General features: G+C 35.8%; 1 protein-coding gene across 1 annotated transcript; it reads right to left on the reverse strand.

Moving 5' to 3' along the window:
* Positions 1-30: 30 nt before the first annotated feature.
* Positions 31-6058, reverse strand: LOC107222927 (microsomal glutathione S-transferase 1). Its single transcript, XM_015662470.2, has 2 exons — positions 5839-6058; positions 31-4426 (listed from the first exon to the last, which is right to left on the reverse strand). The coding sequence occupies exons 1-2, from the start codon at positions 5953-5955 to the stop codon at positions 4094-4096; spliced, it is 450 nt and encodes a 149-aa protein (XP_015517956.1). The 5' UTR covers positions 5956-6058; the 3' UTR covers positions 31-4093.
* Between the last annotated feature and the right edge of the window lie 19096 nt (positions 6059-25154).

The following is a 25154-nucleotide window of genomic DNA, read 5'->3' on the forward strand; positions in this document are numbered from 1 at the left end:
TTCCAGGGCAATTGCTTTTTTCCTAGGATATTCCGTCACTTTGTACATGGCAGCTGCGACGATATTGTATTACTCTTACTGAGTCGGTTATAATTTTTTTACATCTGTCTTTCAATTGAATTGATTCAGGGCAAACTTTTATAACGCACTAAGTGTCAAGTTCAAGTGATGCTGTATAAACTATATTACACTCGTGTCGAATAAATATGAGGCTGAAATTTGTAAACTTTATGTGACGATGCATTTTCACGAAGAATCGAGATTTTGCAACTTTTGTGGGATAGTGGGAAATTCTGTAAGCTGTTATAATGCAAAACACACTTGTGTATTTTGCAAACTTGAATAATTTCAAGTCATTCTAAAATCACAGAATTTAGAGATTTGTTACAAATGTTTCCTTGCGTTATCGTCACTATGCCTTGACGGGAGAAAACCTCACAATTTATTTTAAAATCTACTCTCAACTTTTGAGATAAATTCGCAACCCCAACTTGAAGACCGTGGGATCGACCTATACAAACAAAGTGGCGAGGGAAACGAATTTACCCCCATTGTTGACGGTTGACCCCGAAATGTTGCGTAATTATTCTCAAACGTGAGGGTTCACCCTGGAATACGGTTGGATGAAGAATTACATTCTGAAAAAAACATTCGCGCTACACGTTCAGAATTTCGGGGGGTTACCCGCAACTTTGGAAACTAGCCCAAAAAAGTTGGGGGTTTTCCCGTTACAAGGGTAACTTCAGCCTCGTAAAAGTATATTGCATTTCAAAATCATCATTTTATTACGTTATGTTTGTACCATAGCTATTATTATAATGTGATTTATTACTGTTCGGAAAATATATTTGGAAATGAAGTGGTTGTATCATTCATTTACACTTACCCACATGTGATATCTTGATTTTCTTAGGTACGTAAAAATGTAAAAATTATAGCACCTGAAAGGAAGTGGAAATATGAAGAGAGGCGGAGGATTCATCACGTACGTGGGTGTATTTTAACGAAATTATTCGTCGAATGAATGTACTCTCTGAATTATTGAAAGTCGTGGAATTGAAATTATTTTCTATTCCAGTATTTTATTTGGAGAACCATAACAAACGTATTTATGAAGCTGTGAGACTGATGAAGATTAGCTGGAAATTGTAATTCAATTGTGATGGTCGATTCGGTACTGTTCATAGAAAAAGTATAGGAAACTTTATCGAATGAATTCAAATGTTGTAAGCTCAGAGAAGAAGAATCATGCCGAGTTACAATGGTTTGAACAGAGCGCTAGAGCTGATTTCCCTAAGCAAGCAACCAAAGAAGCCAGATAATCAAGAAGAGCGGCTACAAAAGATACATGTACTATTGTTTTGACAAAAAAAAAAAAAAACACAAACTGTATGGGCCAAGAATCGAAGAGTAAAGGCAAAATTGAAAACTCACTTTTTATCATAAATATGTAAAAGTCGTACTATTCATTCTTCTATGTTTTACAGTTTTATACATTTTCAATGTGGCTCATACATATTCAGATGGCGCATCGCGGATCGTATTTCAGTTTTTCTGCCTGTCAAAACCCAATATTTTTAATAACGTTTCGCTTTTGATACTCAAGGCGTCAATTCGACGCATCGCGAATTATACTTCGGTCCTTTTGCCTTTGAATATCGTTTGAATTTGCCTTCAACGTTTGAATTTGAATTAGTGAACTCTTCTCACTCTGATATCACGAGTTAAATCAGCAGTCGTACGTCGGGATTGATTTCGGTACTTCTGCTCGCTAAACTATTGATTTTTAAAAGCGGCAGATCTTAATATTTAATTCATGTCCTGGCTTCATGTTATTCGATCGAGTAAAATGAAATGTACGTATAACTTCCGGAACGACGTTTTGTCGCGCTACATTTAATCAAGAGTTAAAGACATCTTGTTACCTTTGTAATTTCAATTACAAAGTTATCATTCGTCTGTAGGTCCTCATAACGATAAACAGGAACAAACCGAAAGCGGAAGCATTATTTATTCTCTAACCATCCGATGGCGGAGGTTTTATTATCAATTACCAACCTGTTCCTGTGTACAATTTTCCAATATTAGAGGTTCAGTATTATACTTACATGTCCAGTTATCCACTAGCGGAAGTGGAATTATCCTAAGTACTCACCCATCCGAAATACACTTAAAATTGTGCTAACTTTTAAACATCCGACATTCTTACTCCAAACCCATCATATGTATTCCTTTTATCCCATTAATCGTTTGAATAAACACCTTGATTTTTCATCACATACAAATGGCCTGTCTTGTCTGGTCAATTTCTTGCCTACGATCATTTATCTGACTCGAGATCTATTCATAGCTCGTGGTATATATACAGTCCAAACGTCCGGAGAAGGATCTTGTCACTCTCCGCTTCTGTATTTCCGCTTCGTACTTAATTGTTATTGCAGAAAGCAATTGGCGCCCAACGACCATAATTTTTGTACAAAGTTCATGTCGCCGGAGTGTCACAATACAGACTGCAGCTATTTTTCATTATTATTTTATAATTTTTACATCAACGAAAGACTACGATAATTAGAAAAAAAAATTGGAAAGGTTTAATGAGACGTGATTTCTGACCAACTGCATCTTCTAATGATCTTTTTGAGTGGTTTAATTTTTCCGTGCCTTCACTTGGCGTTACATCAAGTGCGTAGGTTAGTGTAAAATCATGCAATTATCTGCAAAAATATGCTAAACAAATGAAGCATTAATCTCGTCACCGATTTTATTATTAATAACAGCATGTATTACAAAGGTAGCTGGAATTCATATCATTGTTACGTATTGAGTGCGATTTACCCACTTTCAAACCGATAGCAGAAGCAAAATCCTAGGGAAATTGCACTCAGTTCTGTAAGTCCGTACATAGAGGGAAAGGAATTCTTGAACAGGCAAAATAGATTTTGTTGGAGTGCATTCACTTCAATCTGGTATCCCTTATTTGTTCCAAATATGATGATTTCAATTCAACATTTTCTATTTAGTTAGTTTGGCAAAATGATTTAGTCAAGCTAATTCCTTGATTCAACGAAAGTCTTTCCTGTCACGATCCAAGTAATTGATTCGAGTGAACCTCACTCAGTTTCATGTGTTTCCAAAATTGAGTCAACTAAATGTTATTTCATTTAACCCTTATGTATTTTGTTTCTCCAAGTCGCATGCTCGTTGACAGAAACAATTGGGTACTTCAAATAAAATAAGTACATGAATCTAGCCTACGAAAAATTTACATCGATCGAGTTCCATAATTTGTTGATCTCATCGGAGCTTGTTTGGCATAACTGGTTAAATTAGTAGCATTACTTGTTTACAAAGTAAAAGAAACGCTACATGCTTTGAAACAAGTAGAGTATATATTCGACGTAAGCATCAGTATACTAGTACCATAAACGGCCACTAGGCGGTGAACCTTCTCGCCACGGAAGTAGCTTTAGAGATGTTTATAAAATCGAGTTGTCGGCTACGCAATCAGATACAGATCGGGTGAGGTAAATTTACCACTAGACTTCCTGCAAGGAAATAAAGTATAATCACGAGTTTAAAATCACCGAATTTGATGATGACTGTAAATAAACAAAGGCTGTTGACGCTTGTTCAATTCATAGTTGGTATGTATATAACAATAAGGTTTCGGGTCTAAATCCCACAAGCTTTGTGGTCGACGGAATTATAAACGATATCATTTCGGAAAACACATTATGTGCGCTTGAATAACAGTAAGGTTCAGTCAATGCAAAACGATACAAAAATGTCGTATTTTTGAAACAAAAAAATTACGGTGCATTCACTCAAATTTTCAATCATACCAATTACGGATTTTCTTGATAAAGAGGTCGCATTATCGCAAGGAACTTGCCCCGTGTTATCTTGAATAAATTGACAGTCAGCATGATCGTTCAAAGGTTCGACTCACTTCTGTAGTATGTTGACACAAATATTTCGTTGAACTAAGTAAGTATTGCGTTCGCTGCATTATATCATTTCGTTGAATCAAACGAATATCACTTGACTGAAATAATCCTTTCCCTTCGTGTAGGGAAATTAAAAATTTTTTTCTCTAAGATGAGTAGTGCAGTATTGTTGAAACCGCCATGTAGCCGGTGGTCAAAAATCCTACGCCAAAACTGAGGCCTCTTGCAGGTTGTGGAAACGGTACGATTGCGTAGACGATGGTGTGGATTATCCTCGTGATGACGAAAGTTCGGATCAACAAACTGGCCAGCCATGTTGATGGATCAGTTCCTATCCAAAGCGAAGTGACGATGAACCATGGCACAACATTTTCAAGGTCGTTCAAGTGTGCTCTGCGGACTCGTTCGACATCTGGGTCGTCAAAGACGACCTTTGATTTTTTACTTGCGAGTGATGTGTCTTCCGGATTTGCGAAGACCTGCAATTAGTTTCGTTTTTATTTAGCAAAGCAGCGTATAGCGCCAAGCTATTTACACTGTAATTTTCTCTTTACTTTCAGACTTTGGAACAGAAATTTCCTAGCAGTTTTTATAATTCAAGAAAGTTTGCTGATGTTGTGGGACGTGCAGTTGGTTCAAAAATGTGTTGTCTCACAAACGTGATAAGACAAAAGATTGTGAAAGTATCTTTGAACCTATCCAGTGTCATCTAACTAAATAAGTTCCCATGATATAAGAAAATTTGTTGAAGACACTGACGACGAAGATGATCTGTAAACATCGCATCGAACAGCGTCACAGAAACAACAATATTCCGTTACTTTTTCACAGAAAAATCCATTATACATATAGGTACCTTGTTCAATTCCAATAAACAATATCTAATTTTAGTCGTTAATAAATTCTTCACAAATTGTCTGTGAGATAAAATTGTGGACAAGAACAATGTATTTCTTCCTAATTTCTAACAAAATGAGCTACTTTTTATTAGAATCGGAGAAAATGCATGATTTTTTAAGTGAAGAAAGTAGTAGAATAATGCGATTTCCATGATGTTCTTAACAACGAGGTCTTCATAGTTGAAGTTTAATGGTTTAAGAACTTTTTATATGCAAGAGGGATTTTGTGGGATGTCTGTGGGATGTTTTGCGATTCAGATTTGATAGTGATGATTAACGTCGGTTGATTGGGAGAAAAGTGCAAAAGTCAAATGAGAAATTGTAGATAACACAGATATATATTTGTAATTCTTGATTAGTTCCAACTGAATTTTTTTTTTCAAGATACAAAGAAGTGAAGAGAATTTCAGCAATTCAATATATTATACTGCAGTGAATGACGTTTTTTCCAATATATATAATACATAATTTTGCTCTGCATTGTAAAGGAATCGTTTAACTCGAAATAAAACACAATATTATCCAAGGTCTATTTTTTTATAATTTTGAAATTCACTGGTCAGTCCATGTAAGATATGAACAGTACTTAACACGAATTAATCGTTATATAATCCGTCTTACACAACAATATTATCGAGACTGGAACAAAAAAAAAAAATGGTGAAACATTTCAAAAATAAACGGTATCTCAAGGTCTCGATAGGGGAACAGAACGGGGGAATTAGTTTGATTATAAACTTTTCCCGACAAGAATTCCCATAGTGACTGATAATTTGCGGTCACCTCGTACATTTTAATATTCTTATCTTTTTCTATAAATTGTTTCGAGTAACGTGATTCTCCGTTTTGTACGCGATCCGAGAAAGAAGAAAAAACAAAAGCAAGCGAACGAGGAGAGAACACGAAACCGGTTTTCGGACTCAGAAATAAGAGGTGTTAGCCTTAGCCTGTCCTATGATTAGAGTGACCCGGTAAACAAAATTCGAACTCACCTGTTTTCGGAATCGTTGACGTGCAGTAAGTAATGACATGGCCAAAATTTTCAGAGCCAAGACACCGCCCCAAAGACTAAAAATTGATACAATTTCGGGATTTACGTTCAGAGACATTTTGTCGTTGTTTAGATCACACAGCTCACTGGTATGAAATGATATTTCAAACTAGTCGACAAAGTTGACGAGTCATGCGTGATGTTTGTAAAATATTATCAAGTTGATAATACCCTGCTAGCTGCATATTTCGTGTAAGATGACGCTACAAATCAGTACCGATAGTCACTCACTCTGGTGGCAATATTACAAACTATGCATGCGACGCGGAAAAATCTTCATTCACTCTAGTGGCAACATTACCGACTGTAGATGTGATGTAGAGAAGTCTACCTTATTTGCTCAAGGTATTCTTTGCGTTTGATAAATCACAAATCGCGTTAGGTTTACATTTGATCAGACGTTGGGTAAATTTTGTTGGAGGAGTCACTGCGTTGACGCCGGTAATGCAGATCGCTGTTGTGTGGATTATAATCGTTGTGAAAACGTGTAGTATTGTTGGATAAAGAAATTCAAGACAGGGAGAATAAGTGATTCGCGTCGAATAGTAAGACTTGCGGTCGATTTAAGGGAGCTTTCCAGTGTGAAATTTTCAAAAAATCGATTTTTTTTTTTTTGCTTTATCGAATAGTATACACTCTTCCGAATATTCCCTGAAATTTTCATGCCGAAATTCAGATTATTTCGGTTACTGTACAGCATTTTTTGGAAGAAGGCAAGGGAGCGCTACAGCTGCCGCGTCGGCCGTCTGCCCGTGCGACTGTTATTTCTATTGTCTCGTTCCTACCTGCACGTACATGAACTTGGCTCGCCAATTGTCGAAAATGTGAATTCGGACTATTGCATAATTTGCCGTTAATTAGCCGTAAATTAGTCGCGCGACTTATTTTTTTGTCGCACTCAATTTTCAAAAAAAAAGCGGATGGCGTGCTAAATTCTTGAAAATCAATCAATCACTGTGTGTGGCAACTAGCCCCAAAGCACGTATTCTGCGGCAAGCAGATAGTAGAAATCGCTACGCAGTGTGCTGTGTGCACCTTCAATGAAGGTTACGACCCAATTTTAAAAATTTTGAAGACGATGGGATGCACGATAGGGCCGAGCGCCGCACATTTCGCCGCTAAGTACAAGAATGCGCGCATCATCCAAGCAAACCGCCAGGCGTCCCTGGATAGCAAAGAGGCGAGGACAGCTCGTCGGACTGAACAATCCATTGAGCACGATCTTTTCGAAGAAGCAGAAGGGATATTGTACGGACCTGGCATCGCTGATTGACCGTAAGTAAACGATTTACCTAAAATTTCCTCACTTGAAACTTTGAACGCGTTTTTCTCGAAACAGCATTTTTCAAAACGGTGTCCAACTTGGAGGGCAGAGTTTTAAAGCTATCGAGTTGAATTTTTTACACAATATTCTTAACGTCATTGTTTATCGTGCTATGGAAGCTTTTTTTTTTTTTTTGACATCTTCCTATTTTTTTGTAAAAAAAACTGCCAAAAAAAATGCTAAAATCGATACTTTTTGTTCAAACCGGCGCCATTTTTGCAAAAAAAAAAAAAAAGAAAAAAGCCTCCATAGCACGAAAGCCAATTATATACCGATCAATAATCTTTTTGTGTTTTTTGTTTCAGATCAAAATTGTGACCCCCAACGTGGACACCACATCCAAGTGCATTTTCTGCAACAATTGTTTCATCATTTTTATAGATATTAATTAATAAATAAATCGATCTTTAAAAAATTGTTTTGTATTCTTCAATACCCAATTAATATACAAAAAAAAAACCAGACCGATTAGATTATTTTTTCTTTAAAAAAAAAAATCGCGAAAAACAGCGATTTTTCGGGCTGTCACACTGGAAAGCTCCCTTAATTTGCACAAATGAGCAAATATTCGTCATGTTGGTCAATGTAATGAATAATATTTCATTGTATGGTTCTGTTTCTCGTTATGATATTTAGAATTATAATTCAAAAGGTATGGAAGAAATAATGTCTTGCTAATTTTGTCGAAGAAAATTTTGAGCTCAGAAAACATTATTCGTTGATACTTTGTTTAAATTGCTATTTAAACAAGTTGAGAACTACTCGGCCGATCGAATAGAAAATCTTATCAGTTCTAAGTCGACAAGAGTTCGCAATATTACCGGAAAAAAAATGTATCAAACATGCGATGTCCATTTGAGAATGGTCGAAGAGGATAGTCTTGACCTCAAAACATGGTTGCGATAAGCTCCCTTGTCCTTTTATTTCTCCGGAAACAGGAAAACGGTAAGTGAATAATCTTCAATGGATTCAAAAAATTACAGACGTTCTGCTTAATTTTTACAAAAATTAGCCACCGAATCAAAAGATTGCAAATAGTAAAATAGGAGCTTAAAACTATTCCAACAGATCAGCTTTAAAAATTTTACACAACTGGCATCTTCGTACGAAAGTAGAAAATAATTCTCAACTACTAACGTGGTATATAATGATAGGAAAATGACGAAAAGTACCGAGCTAATTCTTACGATTGTTCTTTTTTTTTTTCTTTTCTTCTTAGTTTTGCGACCGCTTTGTGAAATCCGGGTTTGGATTATTTTTTTCACGAGATTTTTAACGACATGTTTATTGGTCACGTCTTTTATCTTTTTAGGCGGTCTCAACGGCGGTAAAGTAAAGCATTGCTCACCCTCACATTTTCATTTAGGGTCTTTTTTACGATACGTATTTAGACTCCTCATCAATTTAATCATTTCAAAAGTGCAAGATTTGTATTTTATTAAATTCGACACTTGTAATTTTCAGGGAAATTCGTATCCGCGTTACATAGATTTGAAATTCGAGCTATTTGGAATTCGAACCATTCTCGATCACAACATTAAATAAAAGGTAATCGAGGTGAATTTGACGAGAGCAAATCTCTCCTGAATTAAAAGAAAAATTTTAAAATCGAGAGTCCGAATTAACTGAGTACTGAGTACTGAGTACTGAGAACTGAGTAGTTAGGTTTGGAAAAATTAATCTGGGGTGATTAAATGTAGTTAATTCATTTACGATCCAGATGCGATGTGATTACATTGAAATTGGCCCAATATTGCGGTTTGAAAATTTACTGTATTCCTCAGGAGAAATTGAGCTGTAGTTTTATAACATGTTGTAGAATCTCATTCGTAATATTCTTACAATGTTTTTTCATTGAAACAGATTTTCTCGGAAAGTAACAGTTTGCCGAAATCATTTTGATTAAATAGATATAAGATTATTGAACACAATATTTGCGATTCAATTGGAGTTTGTTGTAATCTTTAAACGTTATTAAAGTTCGGAAGTATCATGTGTTGTAGTGGATAGAGTAATTACGTGAATTTGTTTTTCTCAAGTTTTATTTATTACTAGATTTCAATTTTATTCTTGTTAATTTCTTTCTAAGAATTTTCAGAGAAATTGCTTGTTTGTTGAAGCAAAGACTTCTTTTTGATTTGATTTCGAAGACGTGAGTATCAACTCACTGGTTTCTCCTATAAGAAGAAGATAAGAATCTCGCTATCGATAATTATTGAAATAATATTTCAGTACTAGACATTTCAGGCGTGGATTTTTTGATTTTGAATCGCTTGCAATCTTTCCTCATCAAGACTCTTCAACTTAATTGAAATATTTCAGCCAAGGCGACTGAAAAAACATCTTACATTTATAAATAGTGAGTGAATTTTTTTTACATTCATCAAATCGTTGTTTTTTCCTAACAAATGTTTCCTTCAAATAATTTGAATATTTATTTTCCTGGCATTCTCATTAAATATCACCAAGAGATTAATTATTGTTTATCAATAACTAGTTTCAATTAGTAATATTTTGATACGTATAGTGTTATTTCAGTTAGATAATCTTTATATATTTTACTGTAAATGGAATGAAACATTTCGGAAAAACTAAAATTTGTTTCAATGTATGCGTCGTTGTTCCTGAGATTTAGGTTCGGCATAATCGACGACACGAACTTAAACTGGCAAAGAAATGCGACACAATTGGTAATGGAGAGGGTTCGTTTTCTTATCGGTTATCGTTCTTCTCCTTTGGCTGTACAAATTGACAACCACATTCAATTCAAAACGAACAGATTGCCCTCAATATTAATGGAAATGACCATCCTTTTACCGTACGCTGCTACAAAAGCCTTACAACTTTTTTGTGTAACTGAAAACCTTTCCGGAGCTCATCTGAATTGAATTGCAGAGATTTTTATATTGAAAGGTATTTCCGATTCTTGTATTCATTCGTTCTCCTCCCACTGAACAACTGCGCTTATTGTTAGGTTGACAAATTACAATGTATCGCGAAGTGGGCCAGTCTGTAAATAACTTCGGAAGAACCGCTAACAAAAATACGAATAATTTTTAGTCATGTAAATTGTATAAACGCTACGATAAGTAATTCCTGAAAAAATTGTGACGAGATTTCCAGGAAGCCCGAATAAACTGCTGATAAAATTTTCACAAAGTTTACGAATCCTGTTTCAAGATGAGGAAAATTTCCTCCGCGAATTCCTTTCATACCAACTTTTTAACACAATTCGATTTAAAGCGATGCTGTAGTTGCTTGCTTATGGAGTCCTTATACTTTGAACCGTTTCCTGTTTCTATAAATTATTTTCCTCTTTTGTGTGAAGCATCGATCGTTGGACGTGCGTTCATAGCGACCAGGAATTAGCGGACTGTGCAGAGTAAGCGGTAATAAAATTTTGTTGATTCATTTTTTCAGATCATTAAACACCGATTTTGTTAATTTGTAGGTATTTAGTTTTATTTCTATACATCGGCATTACACAATATTGTGCTGTGGTAAAGTGATCTCATAAAATATGTGAAACTTCAAGGTAGGTAATTGGGAGTATAATGAAAAGGGAAGTAAATTAAATTCATTCGAGTCCGAATTTCTAAGTTTGCTAATTGTTTGATACGAACAAATTTCATTAACGATAAATGAAAATGAAAATTGGTGCTTGATCAAAAATTTTGTTGTTATTGTCAGTGCATTTATATTTAAATCATGTAAACAATCTCATTTGTTCAACTCGATCATTTCTTTTGTTTATACACATTTCCATCCTCGAGATTCATTTTTCGTTCTCCTAATTATTACTCACAATTTATTGTTTTAACGAAAACATTAATTAATAATGTAAGTTCGTTTTAAAGCAGGTTTTTTTTTTTTTACTCTCTAGTTTCGTAAAACTAATCCGACGCTACTCCAGCACGTGTGGCAGATCGATTCCGAATTTCTTCAGGTCAAGTAGGCTTCGGTCTGATTGTGAACGGTCTAAATCTTCAAAGAGTCTTGCAGTGCAGTTATCTGTCACTCGAAAGCAGGGCACTCAAAAATATTCCAATACTCTCCCGAGATTCTCTCTTCATTTGAGAGGCTGAGTGATGCATATTGTTCATATCCTATGTAAGGAGGTGAAATTTCCGCTATAGGATCCCAGACTTGACCGAGAAAAGAGGAATAAAACGCTGTTCACTTGCAGTTCAAGGTGGGGGCTTACGGTATGAAAGTACATTTGAGAAGTAAGGGTGTAAGAAGATGCTTGTCTAATTTTTCATTAATACTGTCCTTCGTACTGAAAATGATGATGTGTTAAATTATAAAATATTATTACCGAAGTTCACGTGTAATTTATTACATAATTTATCTTGTGAATTAAATAAAATATTGTTAAATCCACACTATCAATTTCCACCACACCACGTCGAAAATCATGCGGTGAACTTTGAAAGTTTGAACTGTATAATTTTTATACGATTTTGGATATAGTATGTCTGATGATTCGTGCTTTTGTCATTGATAATGTGATTTATATAGGTATATAATTTATCGTGTAATAAATTACAGTGAATTTCAGTCACAACGTTTTATAAATTAATACAAGATTATTTTCAAAAATTAGGTATCGAAAATATGATATTGTTCATTGTTCAGTATGGCGCACGGAATTTATACAACAAATTTCGGCTAATTAATACATTGAAAATTGTAGAACTTTTTTTTCAAAATATGTTCATGCAAGTGGAAATTGGGAAAAACTGCACTCACCATACGAGTCGATTGCAATACTTGTTAATTCTCGTAAGTCAGACAAAATTTATAAAGATAAGTCCTAATACTACAACAACCTTTATTCTTTCTTAACACGTATAAGCGTCGTTTATATTTTTCTATATTTATGGAGGTTATGGAGTAGATAATTCTTTTTCATTATTCAGTTAATTATTTGTTGTGAAAACTTGAAGAAGCCAAATAATGTTCGAAGGAAAAAATCTAATTATTACCGCCGTCTACTCCGTAAACGATTGAAAACTGAAATTGATGTGAGTGATAGCGAAACTAACGCTATTGCTGATTTGACGGTTATTAGATTACGCTCTAAATTAGACGGGTTTAAGACATAACGTCTTGCTGTTCTTGGTTGTTTGCAAAATGATCGCGTAATCGATAAATCGGAAAATACATTTAATTACGGTTTCCTTGCGTATTTCATTTGTTAGATTTATTTTTTCCTTAATTTTACCTACTCAAGGTGAATAAATTCTACAATTCTCGATGCTTTTGGCTAAAATTCGGAGTATAAATATATATCCAGTGAACTGTTCTGAAAATTAAGCGTATCAGGTATTTGATATGTAATTTTTTCTCAATCTTGGTCAATCGACCAAACTACAATTTCTTTTTCTTGGGCTATGATGTATGTTATTTGGTTGGTTGAACATCGTTCTGAAAAAAATTGGCAAGCTTCTACGGGCATTACGTTTCGGTACATTTACAGCATAAGCTCCCCTTTAAGGATAAATGCTTCCCACCGTTTGAATCAGAGATTGGGAAAGAAAATAAGCCGTTTATAAATATCTCAGCAACTTTAAATCCACCACTAATGATAAACATCGAAAACACAACATTCCTATTGTATAATAAATATAAATTTCAACAAATTCAATTAACATAAGCTCAGATATTAACAATTTGTGAAAAGGTTTCCCAAGTACAACGTTCAAAATGATTAAATTTGAACAAATATATTTTCGTTCATTCTGGAGAAATTTCTGTGTAAATTTTCTTCTAGGTTGTGGCTGGAGATCTCGATGGTAAACAAAATAGGCCCAAAAACATCAGAACCGAATAAAATGTATCGAGGTTTAATGAATTTTAAGGTTTCAATTATAATTATTTTTTTCTAGAATTATCGATATTTTAGATTGCGTTATTCGAATTTGGGCAGATTTATTTCCATCATACAGAAAGAAAATTGTTTTATTCGTGTTCGTTATTATTAACGCAAATCGCGTTGCTGGAGAATTTTAAATGGTTTTCTTCTCTATTTCTAATTTTTAATTCAGTTTAAAAATTCTCGAGCTGTACTCAACGATCTTTCTATCACTTGAGTTATACGGTTTTAAAAAATTTGTCCAATTGTAGGCTATAAGGATGCAAACTGATACGACAAGCTGCGTTGAGACTTATTTGTGTCCATATTATACATAGTATAGTCTTGTATAAAATGTAAAATTAACAGTACAATACGCTGCCACGATACATGAAATGCTCCACTCATACATACGAGAGATTCTCCACGAATTCTGCCACCATTTCTCACCCCTTCACAATATTTTGCACATTTAACCAGATTTTGGTACCACTCTCAAGTACATTTGGTGTGTGTGTACTTTTTTAAATATTTTGTCCATCCCTAGCAAGGGGTATAGTGGGACAAAAAATGGTATCGTTTTGTTACAAAGTTTTGAATGGAACAGAATTCATATTCTGGTTCGTACCTCGCGTGAATAATGTTCTTGAGGATTGCAAGTAGTGGCTGAGGTTCACGGAGAATCCCTTATAAATCTAACTGCGTAAAAGTTCGAAGATAACGATTCGACTTCGATACAAAGGAGAGATTTATTTGATAATTTTGATAACTACGAATTGCGAGTAATTTCGATTAGCTTGCCAACTAATTACATCCTCGCGGCCGGATTTTGTCGTGGAAATTTTTCACGCTTTTAAGAGTCACTTGACAGCGAGTGCGAGGTTGGTAACAAGTTTGCAATGACTCGACCTTTCCTCTGTACCTACCTACAACGTGAAATAGTGAAACAGAGCAGACTAAACATTAAACATCATTTGAGGAAGTCCTCTGCGAGCGCTTTCGGCTAGACAAGAGCCGCGAATAGTACCCACGACACTCCAAAGAGAAACTCTGTAGTATGATATAAAAAAGGTGGGACAGGGTCGACGTTCCGATTTGAAAAGTTCGGAAAGCGCTTAATTCCGAATTATTTTTTGGCAAAATTTGAAGTGGTGAAATCAAATTTTTACGAAACAACAAAGTTTCGAATGGTCGGAAACCGTTTCGGAGTGCAACTATCCGATAATTCAGGTTACCATGGAGCAAAGTTCCAAAAAGTAAAGTTCCGATGGAGCAGAATTCCGAAGAATAAAGTTTCGATAGAGTAAAATTCCGAAAGTTAAATATACTCACACAGCGTAGTTTACTGAACGAGCAGGTGTAAAAAGTCGAAAAAACCGAGATTCAGAATGACCAGGATACCGAGCGTAAAAATATCGAAAATCCAAATCCAAGAAAAATCAAAGTGGTGAAATTATCCCAACTCAGAAATTCACAGAACTGAAAAGCTTAGGTCATTCGGAATTTCGACGCATCGGATTTAAAAGTTTTCTCATTTTGCACTTTGGGAACTTTGACTCGTCGGAGTTACGCCCTTTCGGTATTTTGTACTTTCGGAACTTTGCTTTTTCGGAACTTTGAGCGTTTGGTTTCGAAACATTCAAAACTTTGACTTTTCACGAACGCTGAATTTTTTTACTTTAGGTTTCCCCACCAAAAAATTCGGAATTCGGCGCATTTGGAGCTTTTCAAATTCGAAATTTCAACCCTGCCCCAAAAATATATGGATACTGAAGTGAACTGAAGAATTTGGTCAAAGCGAAACTCGGTTAGATGTGCATGATTTCACTCCTAAGAAGAGCTCGGATCGCCGGGGAGGAAGAGGAATGATTCTGAACTACACCCACAACTTTTACTTCTCTTTCTAGCTTCTGTATTGTTTCGTGAGAGTTTTCGACTGGCCGTGAAAGCTCCAAGCAATTAGTGAGCAGTTTTAGACAGACTCGCATTGTCATTACAAGCTGAGCGCGGCTTTTGGCCCGGATTGAAGCCTGAAAGTCAAAGCGACGTTGAAGGTCGACGTTCTTTGACCATTTTTCATTTGGGAGACGTTCAGCGGATACGAAAGCTTCAAGTTTCAGTAGGTAAATCATGATAAGGTTTATGATAGTGCTTGTGTGATAATCAAAGGAAGCTTGGATAATTCATGAAATAATACAAAAAAGATGTGGGATTCAGCTGCACAGTAGCGTGCGATAACCTGAAAGCAAGTTAGAATCGGCTGAAAGTGTATACATTGTATTTCCGACAATTTTCCGATCATCATCCAATGCCGACAGAAGCACAATTATTGTAGTTTCCCAAAGTTGAGAACGATTTGTTTTCTCAGAAGGGCAAAACCGTGAAACGCGATTGTTTTAGTCGGTCGGTAATTCAGCATTCCTTTAAGAAAACGCGCATGCGCTAAAATTCTCAACCAAAAGCAGTTTTTTTGTCAGGTTGACATTTTCAGACCGAGACGATGATGGGCGGATGTCTTAAACATTTTTAGTACTTTTAATTCTCTTGATTAACTAAAACGTTGTTCAAACGATCTGAAATTTTTTTTTTAAATTTACAAAACTTTGATTTATCACCTCGAATATTTCTAGACCGGTTCCATCATGGAGCGATTTGAAAACCCAAAGTTTTGAGAATTCTTTGCAAATTTGTTTCAGCCCATTCACTCAATATTTCTTAATAAAAAAAATTTAATATGACAGCCCAATGGCAGTAACTAATAGTCGGATTTTTATTTTGATAAATTGCCCTAACAGTGAATTGGAAATAATAATGTCCATTTTGTAAATCTTCTACACGCGTCTCCCTTAGTTATACTGTCAAAATTTACCAATTGTAAGTAGGGAAAGGGAGGACAAGATGGAAACTACCTGTAAAACGGAACCACGTGACATGAAGCTCGAGTAATTTTGATATTATTATTGGCAATAGGCATATGGGAAAGATGGAAAGTCGCATCTTAGGGCAAAATGGAATAGTAAAACGGGATCTTGAACCGAAGAAACGATGCAGAAGGCGATGGATGAAGTTAAAACGACAACAATAAGCTTCTAAGACGATAAAATTTTGCAACATCCGGAGCAGCACTGGCAAGATGACTTGTTTTGTCTATTTTATTGCGAACAATATACGGAACCACTTACAGACACACGAGCTGTGTACCGATACGGAAGATGGTTGTTTCGTTTTGCCAAATGTAAAATGTAGATTTACCCTGTGGATTCCGTCTTGCCCTTATAAGTTTTTCATTTTGCCCGCAGGTTGTGAGCAGGATGAAATTTTTCATGTCGTTGCTCCGTGAGTTGTAACGTATTTTACACTTAATGTTAATATTATTAATAATTACATCGTTATGTCGGCGCGGGCGTGTAAGGTCTCTCTCAAGACTGATCAAGATAACAGATCAATATCATGTTGTTCTACTTTTTGTTTTTACATCATAAAGTTAGACCTTCCATCTTGCCCTTCCTTCTCCTACCATTCTAATTCGTAATAGTCATACCGGAAATAATCTGTGGTAACAGGCTCATGCAGTACGGCATATAGGTAAAATGTATGTGTAATGATGGTCTTGATGCTGATATCAAAGTGTTGAAATCAACAATCCTAACTTCAATATCTCCACTGAAACGGTGTAAAAGTAATAGTACATGCATGAACTAAGGATATTGTGGTAACACAGGCAAACAAGTTTCACCGTACGGTAATATAAAGACTCGAGAAATCTTACGAGTCTGCTTTATATGCTTCTCATGAAATAATTCCAGTACTCTTCTCAATTGAAACATAAAGAAATGATGAAAAAAATAAATAAAAATGCTGCCAAAAAGTTGTGATCAATAGTTTGATTTACATCAAGATGGTTTAGTACTTTTGACCAGGGTGAAGTAAGCCGTGGTCATGTAAGGAGCAGAAGGTATTGACTTTGCACCGAGTCTGAAAGGTTGGAATTATCGAAGAAGTACGATTACAAAATGGAGTGATATAGAGAAGAGGTCGGATGTAATTAGTTCTACTGAACCAACGACCCGAAGCGGATCACGTATAGGAATAATGTTACAATCGATCGATTTCACTGCATGAAGATAGTTATTTTGGGCCAGGATGGAGTTGATATAAGCAGCAAAATGCATTGACTGCACAAAACTTGGTTGGGTTGGGTTAGGTTAGGTTTGGTTAGGTTTGGTTTGGTTTGGTTTGGTTTGGTTAGGTTAGGTTACGTTAGGATTGGATTATACAAAATGAAGTGACGTAGCGAAGAGATCTCATATAATTGAATTTACTGGACCGATGACCCGAAGTAGATCACGTACAGCAATCGTGTTACCTGCGTGGTTTCCCGAAAGATATAAATCAAATTGGAAGCTGGAAACGTCACGGATAAAATCGCGGAACGAGTAGACAGAGCTGGCGAGCGAATGGCCAGCCGATAATCGTCCTTCATTTGAAAGCGGAACGGTTGGCATTTCGTGCGCGTTTCATCCGGAAATAGAGAGTGAGTGGGAGGGACAGAGTAGAATTGCGGAAAAGAATTCATTGACGGTCTGGGACATCACTCCCTTGAAACAAAGTAACAAGCGGCGGTAAATTTCTACAGAGTCGAAAATTATATAAAAATAAATGTCCGTCTTTTCTGTGTGCGTTCCCTTACCACAGCGAAGGCTTATGAATTATTACAACCATTTCACAGTAGGTGGCACGTGAGTCGTTTCATGTAGATTCCGGAACGACTAAACCGATTTTGATGTTTTTTCCTGTGAATAGCTACAAAGTCTGACCACGTTGTAGGCATATATTTCGTTACAATGAGATAAATAGTTTAGGACAAGAAAGGATACTTGTAAGCGAAGTCAGTACGAGATAACATACTTAAGCGAACGCTGACTAATCTCTTACAGATAGAGGTTATGTTCGGTCATAGGTTAGGTCAGATATTCTCAGTCTTCACTCAAATATTCTTAACCCAACAATCGGAAAAGACTAGAAACGGAACGATTAGCAGAATTATGAATTCCATTTCTTTAAGTTTCCGAATTAAGCATGAGTTATTCCAGTGAGACACTGTTCGTTCTAAACTGTTTATTCGTTTCTTCTTTCGTCTATTCGATTTTATCTGTTCTTTCCTATCCCGTCATATTTGCGACAATGCCACCACTAATAGCTTGTTCGTTTCAATTATTTATTTAGAATAAGGGATGGCAATTATCAATTCTTTTCAGAGAGTACGAAACATCCGTTTGGATAAAGAAGTCGGGATAGATCGTATTGAACTTCTCAATCCGTTTCTATTCTTTTCCGATTGTTGGGAACTGTAAGAAAGATCTTTTAACTGAATAGAATCTTCATTTTATCATATTAAATTTGGATGCGGGCGAAGCCGCAACGGGCAGCTAGTATTAAATAAAATTGAAAAACGGAAACCGAAGAGAGAGTGAAAAAGAGGGAGAGAGAGAGAGAGAGAGTGGAGGTGTTGGTTACGGGGGAAGTGAGGGGGAGAATAAACCGGACAACGCGGAGTGATTTGTGGTTGCGAGGACTAGTTGCCACAGATTGCTGGCTCCAGCCACCCCCTCTTCAACCCCTAACCGTCGTGCCCGACTACTCGGTGGATTTAGTTATGTTTGACAATTTTCATATTTCATGGGCGAATTTGCTGTTCAGCTGCAGTAAATCGATGATGTATGTACACTTGGGGCAATGAATCTGAGACGGCTAATTTTTTCCACTAGACATTTATATTGGCAACACAGAGAAATCTACAGCGCTATAGTCGCCTGACCGGGAAACTAACTCAATCTCAACAAACATAACATAACCGATGATCGTCGAATCTAACCTTAGAATTGACGTGTCAATCCAACAAGTCGTTATCCCCGCGGTATTCTAAGGTTAGATTCGACGGTCATGGGTTATGTTATGTTTGTTGAGATTGAGTTAGTTTTACGCTCGGCCGACTGTGGCGCTGTAGGTTTCTCTGTGTTGCCAACATAACTGTCTAGTGGAAAAAATTAGCAGTCTCAGATTCATTGTCCCCAAGTGTATATACATACGCCAGAAATATTCTTTATTTTCGATCTGCAGATAATGGTTGGGGTAGATAATTTAGAGATGAAACGGGCGATCCGTCTTCATCAAAAATTAGAAAAAGTGAACGAAACCGTTAAAAAAATTTCAAACAATGTGATTTGCGCCAATGGTAATTAACACGCATAAATCAATATTCTTACTATGCATAGAAATTAAACTTGTGAGCTAATTCAAACAACACAAGTTAATGATAAGATATCAACGCCTTGAGAAAAGCTTTTATAATTTAAACGTTCGGAATGATTAAACTTCCATATTTCTGATCAAATTCTGATGTTTTTCGGATTATTTTCTTCGACGATTAGATCCCCATTCTTTGGTGGCAGCTTTTTACAATTTTACAGTGGACATAACAGTTGTGATTTATACATAACTTCAATCGATTTAAAATTAAACCTACGGCAAGAAGTGCTATATTTTTATTAGGGCATCGTAATGACAATTAACGATATCATTCCAACTCTAAATGGTATAAATTTTCTCCTTGCTAGTGGATATTCGTCATAATTACATACCCAAAAATAGGTATCATGGTGATTCTTTTAATTCATTCAGGGGTGCTGTTGCGTATATGCAACATCAGATTACTTTCAGTTTTTCTAGAATTACATTTTAATACTAATAAGCAAGCAATCAAGTTTCTCAGACTCTTATATACCTCACTTTCGTGCACTATGTGTTTTAACTTAAGAACTTCTCAGTCATCTATCGATGAACAATCAATGTGCAAAAACACTATTTTTTTTTAGAAAAAAAATCGGTTTTGCAGACAGTGTTCATTGGATTAAAGCCGAATTTCATATGCCAACGTTTTTGAAGTCGTTCATTACGCATCCGGTACGAAAATCTCAAAATTCCAAATGGTGAATCATATATTGCGGCCGGCTGGCTCAAAATTTCGGAATTTCGCATTAATATTTGTCGTACCTTATTCAGTATGAAATTCGTAATCGAAAGTATTCTTGATGTTTTTTTGTTTATTGATCGTGTCATTTCCTTGAAAAAAATCAGTTACGTGGCCGATAATACCGGCCGACAAAGACTAACCTTCAGACCCTGAAACCAGACTGTAAAGTTTACCGAAGGTTTTAGACGCGTCGAATCCGAATCTGGTATCAATAAAAACAGACTCAATATTGAAACTACCATTTGAAATTTTTCAATTCTAACTGCAGAAAAAAAACCAGTGACCTCCGAAACCTCAATCTCACCGATGATTTTTATGATTCGTACAAATGAAAAATGTACCCCTGACAGGGTTAACAGTTTTCTAAAACTTATCAGATTGTGTTCATCGATTATTTACAACGTACAGAAAAAACATCGTAATGGGTTTTCTTGGTGACGAATAAAGAAGAATTCACGATGAATTTTGGATTGGTTATGGGATAAAGTGATCGTTATAATTCGTAAATTCCGACTAGCACTATCCTTAACATCAAAATTCTGGTATTATATACTAAAAATTAGACAGTAATAAAGTAGACAGAAATACTCCATATATAAACCTATGATTTATTCCGTGAAAAACATTTATAGCGAATTATCGAAATTTTATTAGCAAACAATCAAGCAATTATTGCAATCTGCAACCTATTCAAAATTAATTTTTTTATTTTTATCTGACAGCCGTAATCGTGAATTAGAGAAATCAATTGAACATATAATTCCGATATCAGGATGATGCCGCCAGCTTTTAATTATCTTTGTGTCAAAGGATGATCTTAATCGATAAGCTGTGCACTGAAACCGTTCAATAATATAAATATGTTCTTGAAAATTCGAACAACTTTTTCAATCTCTTCGTATTCCCAAAAGACCGAAAGTAACCGACGGTATCTAAATGTTGAAAAGTTATTCGTACGACTATACCTCATAGTAATAAACTTGTATCCTAATTTTCAGCTCCAGTTAAACAAAGATGGCCAGAAGTTTTTCCCGCCAAGACGCAGGAGTTAGTTGCACATATTTTATCAAAATCCTTGGAAGAATCGTACGTTTCGAACGATGGATCCGAGGTAGATGTTGCCTAGCCGAACTTAACCTTCTATTAACGACATTTTTAAACATCCGTGCATTTTGGAATGTTGACAGAATGGCTCGCTGTGTAAACGAAAGATTTTTTATCAGATCTTACGGGTTCTCCGACAAATTCAGCCTCCAGAGGATATCGCTCTTTTTCCGAGGCTGTGAGATCTCTCTGAAGATTTTCCTTCGGGGTTAAAGCTGGGCGGTTTTGTGGGTGGGAGCGATTTGCCCGAGGGAACGGAAGGGTGCTGGGATCTCGATAAAGGCGACAGATGGTCCGGCTGCGCCTGAAACCAAAAGCTGAACCAGAGCTGAAACGTTTTACTTGCAGAAGTTTATCGAGTCTTCCGAAGCGGCGAACTTACGCCTGTGACCGGATTGTTCCCTCGTCGCGGCTTCAAACTTTCCCTTATCATTTTCGTCGATGAAGGTGAAGTTGAATCTTTCCACACCAACGTGAAGTACGCACGCTTGCCTAATGTACTCACTTCGCATCACGGTCCAAGAATTGAACTCATTGTCAGCAATTGCCGTAATTCAGGGGCCACTGAACTGGCTTGTCATATGTATACATTTCGTTACGTCATAAGCACTGCAGCGCTTCTGGACGTTCAACTTTGAACTAAATGACATACTTCTTGTGCCCACTAACCGATTTAATTGGTCAAATCTAACGGAATAGGTCAATAAAATCGCTTACAAGGAAGGTTGATCCCTCCGATTTTATTTCTTTTGTAATAAGTTATAGTGGAATAAAAATACTAAGCGACATGCTTTTTCTTTTCGTCCGACATTAATAAATTAATTAATTTTTCAACAAATCCGACTGCAAAAGTTTTCTTATAATAAGAAATGAAAAATATCATTTTCTCAATTGGAAAAAAAATTTAAGGCGGTGAGCGACCCCTAAATATAATTATATTTGTACAAGAAATGGTCTAATTCAAGACTAAAAATCTGAAAAAATATATGTTGCGTATGAAAACGAAGGAAATATGACGTGTCTTTCAATTTTCTCGAAAATGAATATTGGGCTTCGAGTCTACTTCTGAACGTTGTGTATCTTGCCTGTATGCAACAACTGGTCAAATTCAAGTGTCGTGTGTTGCGAAAAAATTTATGTAAGAGAAAAGCGGTCATCATGAACGGGCTCCTATTTTCCTGAAAATTTTCTCATTTAAGTGTGCCATATTTACCAAAACCTAACCTAACCTAACCTAACCTAACCTAACTGATGGAAGAGGTTATCCTGGATTACGTGTGTGCTTTTATACGTTCCTAACTCCCTTTCAGACGTGAAATAAATTCTGAAGTCGTAGAAGCGGTGAATATTCAACAAGTCGATAATTCCAACCGGTCATGTTTGATGTGTCGTGATTTTACTTATTCATCATTATTCGTAATAAACATTATCAGCGATATACGTTGGAAATTACTGAATTAAGGATGTACACTTTTATTCAAATTACGATTTAAACATCTCTCCAGTCAGATTCTTACCCCCGTTTTCGCACACTTTAATGAGGTTATTTCCCCACTTGTGACGTCACGAAATATGTATATGAGAAGCCAGTTTAGCGGCGCCTTAATGTTTCGTATTTTTTAAAAAACCTTATCATAAAAATTTCACGTAATAATCGTCAAGACACCATAAAACTGATCATGTTTTATCAAAATTCCATAGGAATTTGCTATGGGGATTCTCAAAATCCTATAAAAATTCATGAAAATCCACGGGATTCCCATAAAATGTATTAGGAATGATCGACCCTCGTTTCACACACCATAAAAGGTCTAAAAATTTCGAAAAAGAATTTCCAGAAAGGAATTGCGACAACAATGGTGGTGGTGATATATTTGCATAATAGGTTCGGTTAGGTTAGGTTAGGAATTTCCTGAACGGAATTACTGCAGCAATGGTGGTGGCGATATATCTGCGTAATAGGTTAGATTAGGTTAGGTTAGGTTAGGTTAGGTTAATGTGATGAGCTTGAGTGATTCGAAACGAGCAACGCATATAATAACTCAACACGACGCGACGGCGTGACTTCAAGGCTTATTCGGTATTTGTTTTTCATTATGATCAACAATTGAAAAATGTCCAAGGACCCTGAAGTAATCTTTATTAATTTTATGCACAAATATTTGAACGCTCAGGCTACAGTATACGTTGATCACGATTCAAGATGTTCACGGAATCCGGCCAAGTTTAGGACGTAAAATTTTTATACTCTCTCAGGAGAACCGTAAAGCGGCTTTTAATTTGAACAAAGATAAGTTAGTATTAAGTATATACTTTCGTACCGTCCACAGGTACGCCTGTAATCGTAATAGTCAGTATTTCCGTTATATACATCGTGTCGGTAGTTAAATAAACTCTGCAAGTGGAGTTGAGTATTCCAGGGGTATAAGATCAGACGTTGTAAAATAGTTTATTACAATGCCGCTCATTTTGTTTTATCATTTTATTAAAATTCTTTTGAAACAGTGCGCTCAGTCAATTAATTTTAATCGAATATCGAAACATTGATCGATCATCGTTTGAGAATCCATGCTAAACAAATTGCAGTTGAGTATACTTGTAAATATTACAAGTGAAAAATGAATTTATGAGATATATGCAAATTGAGTTGAAGTGGACACACTATACATTTATTTGCTTGCATATTAATATATTGTTATGAAAATAGGTCACCATGTTATCATCGACATTTTGGAAATTCTTATCATAACGTCGTCGTAACGAGTCTAAGATATACTAAAAACCTGATTAGAACTTGTGAAATTTTGCAATAATTCTATAAGATGCCTGAAAAAATTCAATGATTCTTCGTAAAAGTTTTCCCTCAAAATCGAATTTGAATCGAATCGAATCAAAATTGCACAAAAATTCATTTCGCAAATTATTACATTTTTCGAACTCACTAAGCTCTTCGAAATGACACCCAAAAAATTTCCCTCTCACAATATCTCGAATCCTATTAAAATTCTGGTAATCCTAAGAAATTTCCGTTGAAATTCCTCATTCAAAATTTTGAAAAATCCTGAACTATCATGGGACTTACGTAGCATACTAGCAAAAAAAAAAATTTCCCAACTATTGAATTCGCGTAAAAATCCTTGTGGTCTCCAACTTCCGGGTAATTCTGTTTTCTGAGAATAATTTCCACGATTTCCGAGAACTTAACCCGTAAGTGCCGCGGGAGAATATAAATTCTCGGTGAAAAAAATGTTCAATTAAAAATATTGGTAGGTGATTTGAAAAGGTGACGGATAAATGGTACCAAACCTTACGTCAATTCGTTACTCAATAATCGGCCCGCGAGAATTGATCCGCAACAATTGAACACCGCGAAGATTGATCCTCGTGACGATTAAACCCTTCCGTGACTGAACCCTGCGACAATTCATCCCTTGCATAAATTGAAACTTGCGGCAAATCATCCCCTCGACAATAATAGGGCAAATATTTAATTATAATTACAACAAACTTAATTTTAACACACGAGCATCGGTGAACAATAATAAGTATGATGAATATATTCTCTTTGTATAGAGTGTAGAGAATGAATAATGTATGCAAAGCTGCACAGTGCGAAATCACAATATGAAGAATCGAATGAAACTCATTGAAATAATGAAACCCAAATAACTGTCTTATTGTCTGTAACGTAATATGTGAGGGGAACATTTTTTCAATTAATAGATTCGTGTATTGTGGTATGAAAAATCGGAAATTCTTTGTGGTGAGAGAAATTTGGTGGTTACACGTGTACTGTAAACACATTCATCACACAATTTCCGTCACACATTCTTCGTTACATTTTTAAATTCGAGGATTAAGGAAACCTGGGCTACGTGGCGCACTTTTGGGAATTTCAATTTTAGTGTTTTTTTTTTTTTTTTTGCGGCCAAGTTGAAT

This window comes from Neodiprion lecontei, chromosome 7, assembly GCF_021901455.1.
Source record: "Neodiprion lecontei isolate iyNeoLeco1 chromosome 7, iyNeoLeco1.1, whole genome shotgun sequence".
Taxonomy (NCBI): domain Eukaryota; kingdom Metazoa; phylum Arthropoda; class Insecta; order Hymenoptera; family Diprionidae; genus Neodiprion; species Neodiprion lecontei.